The sequence below is a fragment of the Rhipicephalus microplus genome, chromosome X, assembly GCF_043290135.1.
Source record: "Rhipicephalus microplus isolate Deutch F79 chromosome X, USDA_Rmic, whole genome shotgun sequence".
Lineage (NCBI taxonomy): Eukaryota > Metazoa > Arthropoda > Arachnida > Ixodida > Ixodidae > Rhipicephalus > Rhipicephalus microplus.
The window spans coordinates 411507392-411526551 of NC_134710.1; the positions used below are offsets into that span (position 1 = coordinate 411507392).

At 47.2% G+C, this 19160-nt stretch overlaps 1 protein-coding gene across 1 annotated transcript; it reads right to left on the bottom strand.

Annotated features, from left to right (window-relative positions):
* Positions 1–3855: 3855 nt before the first annotated feature.
* LOC142776493 (uncharacterized) lies at positions 3856–15428 on the bottom strand. The gene is made up of 2 exons (XM_075880273.1): positions 13648–15428; positions 3856–3986 (listed from the first exon to the last, which is right to left on the bottom strand). Exons 1-2 carry the CDS (start codon positions 14639–14641, stop codon positions 3856–3858), a joined length of 1125 nt encoding a protein of 374 aa, XP_075736388.1. The 5' UTR covers positions 14642–15428.
* Between the last annotated feature and the right edge of the window lie 3732 nt (positions 15429–19160).

Consider the following 19160-nt stretch of genomic DNA (forward strand, 5'->3'; position numbering starts at 1 on the left):
CTACAACAACACAGGATTATTTATTTTATTGTTGTTGGTGTGACTATCTTTCTCTAAGGCCATCTTCAGAATCTTAGTCAATCTACTTGGAATGGTCGCTCTTGAAACGGGGGAATCGATGCAAGGTAGGCTGGCAACTCATAGTGGCCAGCCTCTCAGAAGGATAATGAAGTAGTTCTGTGGGCGCGTGCTCTGGTGTTCGTTTTTTCACCTTTTGTACCGAAAGTAAACGCCCTGTTTTGTGCCCGCATCCCTGCGTCTTTGTGACAATATTACAGAAGAACTAGGAAATTGTGGTGCTTGATTTAATGCATATAATTATTTAAATAGAGAAAAGAGTTTATTCTTAAATTAGAGCAATACTCTGATTTTTATACGTATAGAATGTAGTAGACATGTTAGAATAATAATATAGATTATTTAGTCAACCAATCAGTTTCATTATTATAGTACCCAACATCCGCGCATACTCTTGCACTGGAGAAGACAGAAATGGAGGCTTCAAAAGGCAAAATTACGGGCACAGATAAATCCTATCAATACAATGTGAAGTTATTTCTGCACGAGTTTTTTGTATTGTATTAAACCGCCTGCAGGTCAAAAAGAAATAATCTGTTGTTTCCAGATCACCACAGAACGCGCACAGTGGCGAAGGTGCCTGAGCAGACCTGGCCTTCCAGTCCGTGTGACAAACGTTTGTGTGACTTGAGAATTTTTTAGTCGCCAAGGGACACTTCTATTTTAAATATAACTAACCTGCATGTAAAAAAGAATTGTACAGGCTGTGCAAACCGCCTATATCTTAACGAAAGTTTCATAGCAAACGTGACCCGTTAGACCACGCACAGGATCCAGTGAAAAGTGAGTTGCCACTATGTCCGGCATTCTTCGAATGACGTGTACTTTCTTTCGACAGGCAAGCAGCACATACCAACACCAAGCTTTCATTCGGTCGCACAGCTCATTTCACACTTGATACATGCACAGCGATTGAAATGACAACACAGACGTTTGTATTTGATAGCTTTTTTGTGTGCTTTTGTGCAATTACTACTACTGTTTCCTTTAGCGGCTTTGAGAGGGACAGCTGGCGTGAGCACTCGATGGAACAACGTGGGGAGTCCATTGTACATGGGAGAAAGGATAAATGGGAGAAAGCAATAAATGTGAGTGTCCAGTATAAACTTTAGTTAACACAGAAACAAGCGTTGACAAGTGAGGTCTTGCACAACTGGAAGAGCAGTATTCACGGTACTGGTGTCCTCTCCTTCCGCTATCCTGCAACTTAAGTGAAGACGAGGCGGGGCAGCCATTCACTCGAAGCTGATATAAGTCATGTGTTTCGAGCGAGTGTGCTTTTTAAGAGCGCGCAGGTCGCAGTACTTCTTACCACATACCTTGCGAAAGGTTTCTCTATGGTGTTATTGCACATGTGGTGCTCCAGGTACTCCTTATTTATTTACTTTATTTATTTTCAAGTACCCTCAGGGTACAAACGTACATTGAAGAGGGGAGGGGCAAAAGTTGGCACATAGTAACAACTTGATTATAGGTACAATTTATAGATAGAAAATACAGTCGAACCTCTTTATAACAAACTCCGGAAAATTTGCCAAATTGTTCGCAGCAAGTAGGACCGTGATGCGGGCCTTGTTTTGCTTGCCACCATGACATTTCTGCCCGCGGGTGTCCAGAGTTTGGCGCGGCAGCATCTGCCAGAAGAGGCCCGTTTCGTCCGCGTTAAAATTATCTTTTGGATGATATCTGGCACGAATTTGAGGCCACTCTTCCTTCATCCACTTGTCCATCGATGCGGCGTTCGCTGACTTGCTTTCGCCCATGACAGTTTTTCCGGCGATGTCGTACCAGTTCTTAAATCGATGCAGCCACCCCCACTGGCACTAAAATCTTTGGCTTCGAGTATGAAAGCGAAGTCTCTTGCCTTTTGCTGCAGCAAGGCCCCGACACAGGAATATTCCTAGCCCTCACGTCGACGAATCATTTATTAGGACATTCTTCGACGTGTTCGAAGGCAGCGGGTCAAATATACGCCGTGCGTTAGCATGTTTTCTGCCGTCTTGCTGAACAATTTCTTGTTTCTGCTTCAGCACCGCGCTTAATGTGCTGCGAGGTATTTTGAGAGCATCAGCAACGACTGACTTCTTTCCCCCTCTTTCGACACGCCGAATAATTTTCAGTTTCGTCACATACGTCAAGGCAGTCTATTTCTTCCCGTTTTGCGCCATGGTGGCGGTGTACGAAACCGCCTAGCACCACAAAAACGTGCAAACGAAGACACCACACACACCCAAAAACAAAGCAACCACTAGCCCGAAATGGCGGCGTGCAAACTCATGCATCCACGCAGTCGATCGTCAAGGCCGCTCCATTCTACCGGCGCATAAAGCACGTGAGATTTTAGTAAACGGCCGTATCCGTATCCTTAGAGAGTGAAGCTTGCTGATCTCGGAAGCCATAAAAAAAATTGGCGTCGGCCGTCTACGCTGCTACACCGTCTAAGGTGCTACAGGCGCATCGGATGTAAACGCGGGTCCACTTGACTGCCGCTGTGCTGCGGAGAAGCCGAACATGCGCTCCCGAAGCAGTCCGAGAAATTCGGTATATTCATTGCGCGCTTGAGTACGTTCGCTATAAAAATGCCAAAATACGTGTAATTCTTTATACTTTCTGTCGGTAGTTCGATATAGCCAACAATTCGTTATATACATGTTCATTATATCGAGGTTCGACTATATCGTGGTGGCACTCAACAAATGTGAGTCACAAAACAAGGGCAAAAGTAGGCATAATTATTATTACAGAAATCAAAATACTTAATTAAACTGGGTGTATTAGAGCAAGAGCTCGTTTAATGTACATACACTTAATAAACTGACAAGAGGTAAAAACATGACACGAAAAAAGGTAAAACCATGATAACAGTAAAAAAAGAAGACATAATGCACAGGAGTAACTGTTTTTAAAACGAAATATATAATAACAAAGGCGTAAAACAAACACTGATGTTGATTTCAGATGAAGCTCTGAAGAAGGATTTTGAAGTTTTTCGTGTTAGTTATGCTTGTGAGTGTTGCAGGTAGGTTGTTCCAATGCCTTGTTGTTTGGGGGAAAAATGGATATGAAAAGTCACCGGTGTTACTGTGTGGAATGTTTACCCTTTGTCGATGGTCTACGCACGATGAAATGTATGGTGGTGGCTGAATGAAAATAGAATGTAAATATGGGTTGTGGTAGTAGATTGTATGAAAAAGACAGAGTGGAGACAGTTTTCTGCAGAGTGATAGTGGTGGAAGGTGTAGAATGTCTTTCATGCTTGTAACACTGGCAGTTCTTTGGTAGTAGTTGAGCAAAAAGAGACAGATGGAGCGATTTTGTATCTTGTTTAGTAGTTTTATATGATTCTCATATCCGGTGTCCCATACTGACGATGCATATTCAAGCTTTGGTCGAATGAAAGTTGTGTACAGTAGTAGTGTTAGTGATGATGGAGCTTGAGAAAACTTCCAGCGAAAGTATCCTAATGTGCCAGTGGCCTTGGTAGCTATGTGATGAATATGAGTTTTACATGATAAGTTATTAGTATTATGAACACCCAAGTATTTGCATAATATTATGCATTCCAGTGGAATGTTATTAAGTGCGTAAGTTAAGTGCTTGGTGACGAACTTGCCGAGACAGAGCTCGCACGTGTGCCTCCGAACGTTGTTGTGCCACATTAGGTGGCTCTGGAGGCTCGTGCTTTGTGGGAACGCTTCGGGGCACAGGTGGCAGCTTGTAGCCTACCGACATGGCGCAGTGAGGGCACTTGAGCAGCCTGAGCTTCTCGTGCACCCGCTACCGATGTCGGTCCAGGATGGATATAAAAGACACCACCTTGGAGCCCGACGGCGACAGCCGGGTCTCGGCAGAACGACTGCTCGACGCGAGCGTGGAAGTTTCCTCGCTGTCCTCGGAGATTGGCGGCACTGCGAAGTTCCAACAGGTATCAGTGACAAATAGTTTAGGGGTATTCATTTTGAGACCCCATAAAAATTTTCAGGATGGGATCGTATACGTACACTCCTTTGCTATATTCGTCCTTTGCTATAGTTCCAAAGCATATCATTGTCGCTTACAAGTGAAGTGCCAGTGCGTCTCCTTTACTCGTAAGCGTGACCCATACCTGTTTCATTACACATTAAATACCCCCCAGCTAACGCAAGTAACTGAGAATAAATACCTAGGTGTTTACTTTTCATCAAATCTTACCTGGACTAAGCCCGTTGAATATGTCACAGCGAGACACTCCAGAATGTTAAACTTTGTTAAACGGAAATTCCAGTTAGCTCCTCCCCTAATCAGAAAACTACTCTACTTTTCGAATGTCCGATCTATCTTTGAGTACGCCTGTGTAGCGTGGGACCCATGAACAAAAACTTTGTCTAATATGCTCGAGATCATACAAAACCATGCAGCTCATTTTGTGACTAGCAACTATGACTTCAGTGTTAGTGTCACCGCGCTTAAGGATAGGTTAGGGTGGGATTTATTAGTATCACATAGAAAACACTTGAGAATAGAAATGCTATTTAAAATGTTTTATGGGTTGATCGAAATGGATAAAGAATCTTACCTTTCACGTCGCCATTTTTGTCTAAGAGAACTGACTGCTCTCTAAAATTAGGAAAAATTCTTTGCAGAACAAACATTTACCAATACTCCTTTTTCTGCTCACAATCTCCCAGTGGAACTGGCTTCCACAAGAAGTTGTAGACTGCCACACTGAAACATCCTTCAGGGAATTATTGCTACTGTCATAGCTGCATTTTTGTTATGCTCTTTTTTGTGTTCATCATCTTACGTTGTGTATTTCCACCCTTCAATAATGCCCTCGGGCACTGCAGGTATTTTTCCATAAATAAATAAATAAACCAGAGTTGCATATAACACGTTATGCAAAACTCTGGTTGTAAGTAACGTAATCAACCTTGTCGAAACTAACGCTCTGGATGATTCAATTGCAATTTCTTGTAACCGATTACCAGTGATCAGTTTTTGTTTTCAAAAACAAGTTGGAACCGCTCTTCTACGCCAGCTCCCGTCCTGCTGGACGGGAACTAGAACTAGTAGTCTGTACAAATGGCCTATAATGTGGACGAAGGGATGACCGCCACTGTAGCTCAGCAGTAGAGCATCGGCCGCGTTATTCGAAGATCGCAAGTTCTTTCTTCACAATTACATTAAATTTACTTATAATAACATTACAAATACTTTCCTTAGCATCGTTGTCCATTATTTAGGAATATTATTGTGTGTAACAAAGAAAATAAGCTCCTAAATATACACTTATTTTCGCCCTTAAAAAATGGTCACAAGACAATGGAGAACTCAAGAGCTCGTCTTCAAGATGTACTGGCTGCAGCTACATTCAACCTATTCTAACTATGTTTATCTTAAAATGCGCAAGTCAATAAGAGCATGCTTCCGTGCATTTTTCGGTCCCAGTGTAAATTTTGTGATGAGGTGGCGAATTTGCTCCACATGGTGTGGACAAGTCTTATTCAAAACGATGGTTCCCACACTGTGGAATTCTAGGAGGTCCGGCAATGCTGTCCAGACCACAGCGTCCAGTGCGACATAATCAGTCAAGACCTTGCTACTGCAGTAATTTGTGCCAAGAGCTAGAGGCAACGGGCCTAGCCTGACGTATAATTGGCTGACTTTTTAATAAAGTTTTCTCTTTCTCTCTTGCACACAAGCATGAGTCGCAGAAAACTGAACCAAAAGCTTGACAGCGATGTAATGGAAAAGGAAAATATACCAAAAGCATAAGAAAAAGAGCATACCAAAAAAATTGGAAGGGGCTGCTGTTCTATGGACATCGTATGCCTTTAAAAGTCTTTTTTTACAGCAAAAGCTATTATTAGATCACTTTTCGTGTCACGCGCAGTTGCATGTTGTCCGCCGCCACCACCGCCGCCGGTGCTCGTAACCACATCGCGCGAAATTAGAAGAAAAACCTTGCACCAATGGCACAGTGGGGCTCGAGCCAGAGTCCGCTGGGTGCCAGCCCAGTACTGTACCACTGAGCTACACTGGTGCAGGCTTGATATCGGGAAAGCAATCGTGTTATTTCGACTTATAAAGCCTTTGAAAACAAGGAAAGAACAACCAGTCGTCGTACAATGCAATTAGCATAACGAGTGGGCCATTCAATGTTCCAATCCATTACAAAAGCTTGTTCTTGTTTATCTGTTAACTGTGGCGCATACCCACTACAGCCATTTTTTCTCGTCGTTAGCCATGGACAATTGGCACAAAATGCCTAGAAAGTGTTTAGCGGATACCACGCTTCTGAGAAGAATGACGAAACATAGCCTAGCGAATGCCGGCCTACTACCCAAAAGTTTATTATTAATGCCCTAGTGGGTACCAAGCAAGTGTGCTTGCAGTAGTTACCCACGGAGTATTTTGAAAAGGCTCTGAAAGGACGCTCTTCTAGCTTTCGCTGTGACTGTGCTGCGCCTACCACGCAAGCCTGGCGTTTTGAGGCTTATTTTGCTCACTCCCATTTAAAAACCACTCGTCTATAGCCTTAAAACGTTCACAAGTTTTGCGACCGCTTTTGAAGATGAAGCATGTGGCAAAATATTATGGCATTATGCAATGTGAAAAGTGAACGAAGATCACAGCGATGTTTGCTGCATTAGAACCCCCAGTCAGGGCAGCAAATAAGGGCCGCTAAAGATAGGTAGGGTAAAATATTGTCACGTTCCTTTCCTCAAGTTTTGTTATCACTCCGTTACACTACATTCAGCGCAAACCGTGCCTACGATGTTCGAGAGGCTTCGATGCTGTAGTGGATCATTTTGTTTGCCATTTTCGTGAACAATACAGATTATTCGAGAACCTACGTCGTCGCTAGCGATAACGCTAGAATATTCAATGGAAAGGGTATAATTGCCGACGCGCTTCGCCACTTGTCAGTTGATCGACGGCCGACGCTCTGCTCGCCGCTACCAGTGCCAGTGTCTCGCTGTAATCTAACTTTCCTTTACTGTGGCCACAAGTTCGGTCCAAATAAGCAGTTTATTATTCGACCTGCAGTCTGCTCCCTTCATCCACATCACGACCCCGTGACAACTGGTGGAGGTGCTTCCCGTCCATGTACCGAGCGCCTCCCTCTAGTCGAGACCAAGCCCCAACCGTGAGCCAAACATCCCCACCAACCTCGACCTGCGAGCAAGCCACCGGCAACAAGGGCTACCTCCAAAGTACGGGGCTCTACCCGATAATAGTCGCAAGCCGAAGACCGCCACTACTGCTGCATCAACTATGACAGCCCCCGTACCAATGCCCGCCATAATCTCAATGCAGCAGCCAAAAGAGCCGCCCATCTTCCACGGATCTTCATTTGAAAAACCTGAGACCTGGCTCGAGACGTACGACCAAGAAGCAGCCTTGAATCTGTGGGACCGATAAGAAAAGCTGCGCCGTGTCTACTCCTACCTGGAAGACGCGGTGATGACCTGGCTCGAGAATCGGGAGTCTGCGCTTCGCTCCTGGGATTTCTTTGGCGGCGCATTCCATGGAAATTTTATGAGCGTCACCCGCAAAGAAAAGGCTGCTGCTCTCCTGGAGACCCGGGCACAGCTGCCAAATGAAAATGTCACCATCTTGACGGAACAGATGATAAAACTGTTTTGGCATGCCGATCATGCCATGGGCTGAGGACAAGAAGATCCGCTTCCGCATGCAGGGTGTGAAGCAAAAGTTGTTTGTGGGACTTGTTCACAACCCGCCCAAGACTGTTGACGAATTCCTCACCAAGGCCATGACAATAGAGAAGGCGCTTGAGATGCGCACTAGGCAGTATGACCGTCGCTCTTCAACAGCCAACTACGCCAAAGCCCATGCCCTCAGCACGGACGACCTGCATGAGACGATCCGACAGATCGTGCGGGAGGAGCTACGAAGCTTGCTGCCTTCGTCGCAGCCCCAAGTGGATTGGATCGCCGACACTGTCCGCGAAAAAGTTCAGCAATCGCTTGGAGTTTCCAAAGCTCCGCAGCCTCAGCCGCAAGCGATGAGTTACACTGCTGCAACCCGACGCTATGCTCCCCCTTCACGCCTACGTCAAGAGCCTGTCTCGTCGCAGTTCCGCCACCAGCCACCGCCGCCGTCATACCGTCCATCCGCCGGCCAGCGCAACGCTCCGAGGAAAACCGATATGTGGCGTGAACCCGACCACCGACCTATCTGCTTCCACTGCGAAAAAGCAGGCCCAAACTACCACTGCTGCCAGTACCGTCAAATGGGACTGCGTGGTTTCGCCGTAGACACGCCGCATCCACAGCGGGGGAAAGACCCGGCGACATCACCGACTAGCTCGCAGCAGCGCAGTGAACACCCCGAGGAACTTCCTGTTCGCCGTCACCCAGCCGCTACATGTCGCCTCACTGCCGGCCATACACTGGCCTAACCCGGGGCTGATCTCCTAGCCCTTATCCGGGAAACTAAAGGCAGCAACCACTGGAGGTACAGTTGCTGTGCGACAAACTACGGAAGATCCTGTGACGACAAGGCCGGGACGGTACTTTCCGAACACCACGTGAACCAAGCAAAGCCCTGACGACAACACCCCATGTACTGATGACGACCTAACGACACCACATAGGAGCAGCGAAACAAGCTGATGCAGTCGTGACCCGACGCTACGACCTAACTGCAACACGAGACGACAAACCAGCAACATCAACGTTCTTATCGACGGCCACCGTGTAACAACTCTCGTCGACACCAGAGCCGACCATTTGGTCATCAGTGGAGCGTTCGTTACGAAGTTAAAGAAAGTCAAGCACGCCTGGGAAGGCCCTAAATTAAGAACAGCCGGAGGCCACCTAGTAACGCCGGACGGCATCTGCTCTGCGAGAGTCTGCGTTAACAACCGGATTTGCCCCGTAAGCTTTGTAGTACTACACTGGTGCTCAAGAGATGCGATCCATGGTATGGACTTCTTAGGCTTTCATGGTGCAGTCATCGATCTGAGATCCAAGTCGATAACGCTATCACACAGAGCAAGCCCTATACCGCCGCACACTCCAACAGGGAAGCAGGCCTTGAGTGTACTGGAATATAAGATCACCATTCCCCCTCGATCCAGCATCATTTGCGTCGGCTCTCAGAAACCAGCATGCATGCAAGGCGCGTCGTAAACGACCAGCAGCTGTTGATCAACTGCGAGATTTCCGTCACAAGAGAAATAGCCGAGCTGAGGGAGGAAAGCAACAGTGATGCTCGCAGACTACAGAAACGAGTACAAACACATGAGGCAAGGCCCGACGTTGCCTATTTTGAAGAAATTGTCAAAGCCAGCAACGTTATTGCCCTCGCCGAGTGTACTGAACCTGCTTCGAGGAATCGTGGTTGTAATGAGAATTTCGATGTCAAACTGACTCTTTGGATGCATAAGCAAGAACGGCTGAAGAGCCTGCTCAGGCAATACGAGGACTGCTTTTTATCGTCTTCGAAAATTCAGCATACACCAGTAGCTAAATATCGCATCCTAACAGAGGAGAGTACCAGGCTACTCCATCAGAGCCCGTACAGAGTTTTGATGTAAGAGCGGGAGGCAATAATAAAACAAGTCGACGAAATGCTACGCGACATCCTACAACCTTCCAAGAGTTCATGGGCGTCACCTGTGGTGCTAGTGGAAAAGACAGACGGTACCCTACGCTTCCGCGTCGATTATCGTCGCCTGAACAAAATCACAATGGATGTGTATCCTCTCCCACGGATGGCTGACACTTTTGATCTGATCGACTCCACAACGCGAGGTATTTTTCATCAATGGACCTCAAGACCGGCTATTGGCAAATTGAAGTTGACGAGAGAGACCGAGAAAAGACAGCATTTATAACACTAGACGGCCTCTTCGAATTCAAGGTGATGCCGTTTGGTCTTTGCTCGGCCCCCGCAACTTTCCAACACGTTATGGATACCGTGCTGGCTGGACTGAAGTGGCATACTTGCCTCGTGTACTTGGACGATGTCGTCGTGTTTTTTTTCGAGCTTCGACGAGCATCTCCGGTGCTGTGAAGCTGTACTTCAAGCAATCAAGACCGTCGGACTCACCTTCAAGCCACAAAAGTGCCGTGCCGCTTTGCGTACGAGGAACATGTTCTTGGGCCACGTGATAAGCAAGCCCGGTGCACGCCCCGATCCGCAGAAAACAAGCGACATCGCTGCATTCTTTCTACCCGCCGACAAGAAAGCCGTCCGTTGATTTCTCGGCCTCTGCGCTTATTCCAGGTGGTTCGTCGAAAACTTCGCCCGGATCGCCGAGCCACTCACTAACCTTACTAGGTCCGAAATGGAATTCAAGTGGAAAACGCCGCACCAGGAAGCATTTAAAGAACTAAAATGGCGCCTGCAAACGCCTCCGTTGCTTGCGCATTTCGACAAATTTGCCAAAACAGAAATATATACCGATGCATGCAGTGTAAGACTCGGCGCTGTTCTTGTGCAGAGGACTGAAGGACACAAAAGGGTCATGACTGATCAATTATGCCAGTCGGTCGCTATCAAAGGCAGAGACCAACTATTCAACAACAGAATAGCAGTACTTTGCCATCATTTGGGCTACCTCAAAGTTTTGCCCCTACCTTAATGGCAGGCCCCTCAAAGTTGTAAGCGACCACCACGCCTTGTGGTGCCTGGCAAGCTTGTAAGACCCTTCAGGTCATCTCGCAAAAGGGAGCCTGAGACTGCAAAAATTTTACATTTCTATCGTTTACAAGTCTGGAATAAAGCACTCCGATGCCGACTGCCTGTCTCATGCCCCCGTCGATGCACTACCACAGGATAACCGGGATGATGACTGCTTTTTATAAATCCTAAGTGCTGACGACTTCGCTGAACGACAACAATGAGCCAATCCGGAACTCAGGGGCCTTATGGAATACTTCGAGGGCAGTGCTGCCGTTATCCTGAAGGTATTCAAGCGAGCAGTGACGTAGTTTATCGTACGAAACAGTGTTCTCCAAAAGAACTTCTCGGCGCGTCGAGTATCTTCTCGTTGTGCCTTTCGTATTGCGACCAGAAGTACTCCAGGTCCTGCACAACGACCCCACAGCCGGACACCTGACTGTTTCCCGCACACTCGCCAGAATACAGGAAAAGTATTACTGGCCTAGCCTTGCTGACGATGTTTCTCGTTACGTGAAGACTTGCCAACTTCGTCAGTGATTGATTAATATGTGGGGTTTAACGTCCCCAAACCACCATATGATTATGAGACACACCGTAGTGGAGGGCTCCAGAAATTTCGACCACATGGGGTTCTTTGACATGCACCCGAATCTGAGCACACGGGCCTACAACATTTCGCCTCCAACGGAGATATTGTCAGCAACGGAAGACATCACTGGCTAGGCCAGCTGGACTTCTACATCCCATTGAGCCACCACGCTGACATTCCAGCAAATCCGCATGGACCTACTAGGGCCATTTATTGCCTCAACTTGAGGAAACAAAACGATCATCGGCGCTACCGACTACCTCACACGCTATGCCGAGACAGGGGTCCTGCCGAGAGGCAGTGCATCTGAGGTAGCCAAGTTCTTTGTTGAAAACATCGTTCTACGCCACGGCGCGCCGGAGGCCCTCATCACCAACAAAGGTATGGCCTTTATGGCAGACCTAGCGCAGGCGATGCTGAGGTAGAGTCAGACAAATCATCGCCGCACCACCGCCGACATGCTGGCCATGTACGTCGACCTCGAACACAAAATGTGAGACGCCATCCTTTCGTACTTGACCTTTGCATACAACACCGCAGTACAAGAGACAAGGAGGATGTCGCCGTACAAGTTTGTCTATGGAAGGAACCCGACAACGACGCTCGACGCCATGCTGCCAAACGTCGCTGATGAAGAAACCCTTGACATCACTGTCTACCTTCAGCGTGTGGAAGAAGCTCGCCAACTCGCCTGCCTGCACATCAAGAATCAGCAGGCAGCCGACAGCCGCCACTACAATCTTCCACGAAGCTTCGTGGAGTACCAGCCCGGTGACTGTGTCTGGGTATAGATGCCGATACGCCAACGTTTACTTAGTGAAAAACTTCTGCGACAGTACTTTGAACCATACGCAGTAGTTTGACGTCTCAGCCCATTCGACCATGAGGTTGTTCCTGACGGCATTACGACCTCTCAACGGCGCCGTGCTCGACCTGAATTCGTCCATGTCGTGCGCCTCAAGCCATTTCATGCGCGAACCTGAGGACTGTAATTTGTTGCTGATGTGTGTTTATTGTCTTTATTATTGTACACTGTCGTTCTTCATAAAAGGAAACACGCGAACGCGTGGCCTTTGATCTGCGGCGGCTGCCTACAGCACCATTAGCCGACACGTGAAAAAAGCACATTAGCTTTTCGCGTGATCTATGGCCAAGCAAGATATTGAGTTATGGCCGGTAGACAAGCACTGCTAGATTACGTTCCCTGATCGCTCACAGGGCGAGTGGTATTGAGCGATTACAGCAGCTTGCGCCGTGGTCGCAAACAATGTTTAATATGTCGGCAGTGGACTACGCACTGCAGGCGTGAGCAGAAAGAGTGCAATGTAGCAGTGCTTGTCTACCGCCCATAACTCGTTCTTATTTTTTTTCGGCAACAAATGACACTGAAAGCGAACGTGTTTCCTTCTGCTGTCGGTTGATGGTGCTGTAGGCAGCCGCCCCAGACCACAGGCCACGCATTCCACTGTCCCTTTTCATAAAGGACGACAGTGTACATTCGTCTTTTGTTAAAGCATCGGGACGATGCCTTTTCCAGAGGGGGTCAATGTCCCGTTCTTTTTCTCAAGTATTGTTATCACCCCGTTACACTACGTTCAGCGCAAACCGCGCCTACAATGTTCGTGAAGCTTCGAGGCTGTAGTGGATCGTGTTGTTAAGATTACGCCCACTTCGTGAACAAAACAGGTTATTCGAGAACCTATGTCACCGCTAGCAATAATGCTAGAATATTCGATGTAAAGGGTATAAATGCCGACACCCTTCGCCGCTTGTCAGTTGATCGATGGCCGACGGTTGCACACCCCGCTACCAGTGCCAGTGTCTCACTGTAATCTAACTTTCCTTTTACGTGACCACAAGTTCGGTCCGAATAAACAGTTTATTATTCGACCTGCAGTCCGCTCCCTTCATCCACCTCACAACCCCGTGACAATATAGAATCTAATGCAGCAACTTGTACTCCAAAGCGGGGTTAATAGACTCAACCCATTTCTACGATGTCAAACCCGCTAAACCTCCCCTCTGCGTGCTCCAGTCTGCGAAGATAAATGGCACGTGAAGCTCCTTTGTTCCCTTCAAAATGCGCAGTTAATGCAGACTCACCTCAGCAACACTTCACTAACCTTGTGGAACTTTCGACGCTGACAGCTGTCACGTTTGAACACGCTTGAATTGACACATACGTAGAACACACAATGCGTAAGGCGGCATTATCGATTTGAACTCTTTAAGAGACGTCAAGGTGATAAAAAAGCGTCTGAAGTGCCTATAAAATTGATATAGCAATCAAATGTGCCCCGTCGCTTCCCCAGCTGCACACACTATGTACTGGCTTGTATACAAACCTTGTGACGACTTCTGACAGGAAGCGCCTTTGGCCGTGTTCGGGGACAATCTGCCGTTGTGACTGTGGTCGCACAGAGGAGAGTGCGAGGTTGCAGCTCTGATGCGCTTTGGTTGGAAAGTACTTGTGTTGAAGTCCGGCTCTGCAATGCCTGCCGGTGCCCGAGATGATTTCGCGTTTTTGAGGGATTTGTCGAGAAAACGTTCCGATGGCTGCGCTGCTTTTGCGTCGTTGGCAACACGGTCACAGGAGATGCATCTCTTGCACCGCACGGCTTCGGCAAGGTTGGCATTCCGGATGGACAGTGGCAGCTCAGTGTTCGGCATGTGGTCTTTCAAAAGGTGTCCCATACCCTCGACAGTGGTAGGATCACTGGCAGACGCAGGTTCTGCACTTTCGTTGGTGACGACGTCCAAACCAGATGCAGGGCCTGGCAGACACTGTGCCGACGATGGTTCATTGAAGTTCTTGTTACCTAGTCCGTCCGGGCTTTTTTCTTCGGTGACGTTCGATTCGCATGACATCGGGACCATGTCTTCTTCTTGAATTATTACTTGCTCGAGAGTATCGATGTGTAGCATGGGCTTCAAAGAAAATGACAGAGGCCACGCGTTTTCTGTCAAACTTCTGTCGCTGATAGTGTCCTCATGGCAGGCTGTGCGACGGTACTCCTGACCATGATTAGCGGAGGTATCGGTGACACCAACGGTACCATTTGATGACTCCTGCCTCTTATGCGGTAATGCGTCTGCGCTCGAGGGTTCAGGCCACCGAGATTCAGTGCTCCATGACACTGTAGAAGTCACTTGATCGTACGTGCCTCGCTGTTCCGAGTTAGAGGCAGAATCTTTGTCGGTGGCTTTTCTAAGCTTCAGCGAATCTTTCAAGGACTTCTCCAGCGGTGACGGCTGAGTGCCAGAAATGCACAAGGAGTTCTTATGTAGCATGTGAAACACCTTGTCTTTTAACACAGAGCAGTGAAGTGGGCGCACCATAGATTATTGAGTAATAGATTATTGAGTAACGTTGAGTTACAAAATCTGCAGTGCAGCAAACCACTTGCACGGCGCGCGGTGCAAATTCTGTCGAAATCATTGCGATGGGAGTGAATGGTAACGTTCGGCGTTCCGTTCTGCCCATAAGGCATTGTGCTTGGCGGGTCAGTAATCCCGTATTCAAGCGCGCTCAGGCTTGACACTATAATAGAGTGTCAAGCAGCACATCGATTTCCCGCCTAGCATCTTGGGCTTGTTGTTGATAGTGACCAAGAAGACTGACTTGACTAGGCCACATTGAGTCACAAAATCTGCAGCACAGCGAAACACTCCCGTGGCACGCATCGCTAATTCTGTCGAAATCATTCCGACGAGAGTTGACTGAAGACGCGGTAGGACGAGCGTCATTCGTTGGAGCAGGACGCGCCAAGTCAGGGTAACGCTCGGGTGTCACAGTCAGGCTGAACCTGTGCACATCTTCGTTACTCTGCACCTCTGCGTTGTCATTTCTCAACGTGCCCTGTCCCATGCTAGCGGGCTTTGGTAGAAGCGGGTGCGAACGGGCGGCCGAAGGTTGCATGCTTCTACGATATAACTATTCGAGGAGAAGAGAAAAAATAATTTTAGGGCAAGTGTTTTAAGAGTTGCAGATGACCTGTGTTGAGCGTCCATCACAAAGATCTTGTCGGTCATTCAGGTTAGCAGCTTTTCAAGGACAATGGCAGAGTCAGCTGAGCGGTCAAACTGAGCCACCATCATAGGCGTCACAAACGCTGATTTTGACATGAAGCACCTGCGAGAAAATAAAAGAAATTAACATGGCTGGTCCTTCTTTGTATCAGTATAACACGAAAGAGAAACGTGTCTTCACAGATGTAGTTGATAATTATTGTGCATTGGATACTACAGCAACAAATCGCAAAGTCATGCGAAGAATGACAAGCAGCTCGAAACTTGCAGCACGCACCTCAAGCAAAAGGCATGCACGAAATGAGCATTTACAAGGTGAACACGGACTAACTGCCACAATTCTTACTTCATGTGTGAGCAGCAAGCTTCTTTTGTAAACACGGCTGTGGCAGCAAGTAAACTGATCTTCGTTGCTCTCTCGAATTGCGAGTCTGATAAGCGCGCCCACGAGAAACCACGCTCTGTGGAGGACGTGCTCATCGAAATGCGAGAGGTGAAGATCTTTACAGCATGCCCAACGCAAGCCCTATGCGCCATCTGTCTATTGATGATGAAAACGCGCTGAAGTTGTGGAGCTCCGAGAACCGCCATATGGTAAATGGCGTATCTAAATTACTTCGTTAGCATTTATGACAACGTACACTATCTGTGGTGTAGTGGTTAGCGCATCGTGCTGCGTATATGTCACTGATTCGACGGCACACTACAGCACCATTCATTCTAATTTGGTTTTTCTTTAGAATTAGTTTCTATACATTTAAAACTTCATATCGCGATGACATTGCGTCCGAGAGTCCGTGGCCAACTCCGGCATAAGCCACTTTCGTGTTTGTAAGACTTAATGACTGGTAAATACAAGGAAGCGCAACAATGACATTGTCGTGCCATCTTTTAAGCTTCAAAATCGTAATCACATAATGGCACTGTTATCACGCGAGATCTGAAGCGTTGCTAATTCAGCCAAAAAACACAAAAAAGTTTGACCGCTAGGGACTTATCTAGTATTATATATTGTGTTTAGAGAAAAGAGAGAGAAAATTCTATAGCGGTGGGAGTGTGCGCGTGCTTGTTTATGACTGAGTCCTTCGGCACGGGAGCCTACCACCACGAAGCCGACAGCACAGCCCGAGATCATGCACGTGGGACAATTAGAACCATACCACTCGTTGCGACAGTCATTGCTTTTGAGACAGTAGGTTACTCTCGATGTTTACTGTAAACTCTTCATTTAGCATTGAGGCGATGTTCCTTTGGGGGGAACTAAGGCCAATGCCATGCGCTTAGTTTGCCTGCAAAAAAAAAAAGAGGCAAACGAAGACGCGGCAGTTCTCATGCTTGTTTGGCGGGGCTGTGCTGACTCATCTTGGGGCTTTGGGCATTGTAAAGCCACCTTATAAACGTCACCATTTTTTTAGAAGATGGCACTATACAAATGTAAGATCTAAAATTTTCAAAGGAGGGGGGGGGGGGGGGGTAAACACTCTCAACCTTTCCCTACTCCGTCTGGCTACACCCCTGTATTCAACACCTCGGTAATCACGAAATTCGCGCACAGTAAACAAATGATGAAATAGTTGACGCCTACCCAGGGTTGCCAACACATGAGTACAAAACTTCCCTCCCATAGAGTTGAAATTTGCATTTATGGGAGCCAGGGTTGCCAACACATGAGTACAAAACTTCCTCCCATACAGCTGAAATTTGCATTTTAGGGGTGAAGTTTCTATTTATACGCTGTGGCTCAGTCCCTCCTCCGTTGACGTAGCCATCCCGTCTGTCTGTCCGTTGTAGACAGACAGTCAGAGACAGACAGGCAGGCAGGCAGACAGACGCATCAGAAACGCGTACCCGAAAGCGGTGCTGAAACGTGCACAAAGATAGGCGGATCCGGAGCTGAGAGCCCACGAAGCTTCGTCCCAATCATCATCATTCACGGAGTGGATACACTTTGACTATTTTCCTACTAATATTTATCTCACTTACATAAAGTAATTATTATTATTCCTGATTTCTTGTGTAACTGACACTTCTGTTGTTTAAGCAGTATTTGCAGTATTTGTATACTGAATTATATGCTTAGCATAATTTAACAATGAATTATTTTAACAAAGGCGAAGTGAGGTATAGTAGATTGCACTTTGTGCACTACTCTCGCACCACTCTGTGCCGCTTTGTTCAGAAGTTCAAACATTTCCAGTCTTGCCTGCATACTCAATTCCGCCGTGTTTGGTAGTAAACACGGAGTTTGCACTCACAGAGACACTGCACAATCAAACCATCGACCTAGGATTTTAGTGCGTTAGATAATCCTTGCTGACAAGAGTAAGCTGACGTGGCGATCAGAGAGTGGCCAATTCATGTGCTGGAGTGGAGGGAGGGGGCGGAAAGGGTTTTTAAAATGCACAATTATTTATTAAGCATTTTCCTTTGTACATTACGACTGTCACCCACACATTGTATTCCTACAGACCCGGTATTCGTTTCCGAACGATAAACTTCGTATAGTCCAGTGAAGTTCGAAGATTTACCGTACGGTGAAGTCCATCAGAGTGCACTTTTCAGCCCAAGCGGAGGTGTTACCATATTTTTTTATGTGTGATAAATAAGCAGTGCAAGGTAAAGCATCTAATATCGAGACAAAGGGTAAGCGCTAAATGCGAGTGTTAGAGTGACTTTTGCAAATATACGTGTAATTGTGTGCATTTCACAAGGCAACACAAAAAATGCCCACACACAGTGAGATGACAGGTGTGTCTATATTATTTAGAAAACCAGCGATCGCGGTCAACATAGACGTGTGCAAGGTAGTCCACCAGGGAGGGGGGGATGTTAACCAAAGCGTCCCCCTCCCTATTAGGTAAATGCATTGGGCAGATTTTGCCCCCTCCCCTACTCCTGAAGTCACCAAGGGGGCAACCCCCCTCTCATCCTGCTCCCTCGTGCTGGTGCCTGTGGCGGTCAATGCATGGCAGTATTAGGAAAAAAAATTTAGAAGTAATAGTACTCATCTAAGTGCCAAAGCTTGCTATGAAAATGTCAAAATTTATTTTGAAAATGAAATGAGTTGGAAGGTGCGAAATTTCCCACGAAATGGCAAATTTTTCTTTTTCCCACATAGACCTAAAGATTACTTTAATCTGAGAAATCTCAATCAAGTTAGCAGCCCTTCCCCTATCATTACATGATGTCAGCATTTTTGGCTATATCGCGAGACTGACAGAGAAGGAAAACTACAGAAGGAACACAGACGAGTGCTCGTCTGTGTGCCTTGTACCGCGGCCGCTGGACGAAAGAGCGCTTTTTCATCCAGCGGCCATGCTTGTACTAGGCTGTCTTCGTCGGTCTCGTACTGATCCCATTAATGCTGCTTACCAACCAGCCCAACTATCAGTACTACTTCATGATGTCAGCCTTCGCCATAAATGCGATAGCGCTGTGAGCATCGTATACTCCATTCCCGTGGTCATTGATTGATATGTGTAGTGTAACGTCCCAAAACCACCATATGATTATGAAAGACGCCGTAGCGGAGGAATCCGGAAATTTCGACTACCTGGGTTCTTTAAGGTGCAACCAAATCTGAGCACACAGGCCTACAGCATTTTCGCCTCCATCGAAAATGCAGCCACCGCAGTAGGGATTTGATCCCACGACCTGTGGGTCAGCAGCCGAGTACCTTAGCCATTAGACCACCGCGGTGGGGCGATTTTCGTGGTCAGCCGATCACAATGCACTGCCTCTAAGGAAGAAAATATCCAATCCTCAACGAAGAAACGAAAAATTAGAGAGCTGTTACTCACGAGGAACAATCCGGAGGCTGCTACGCGAA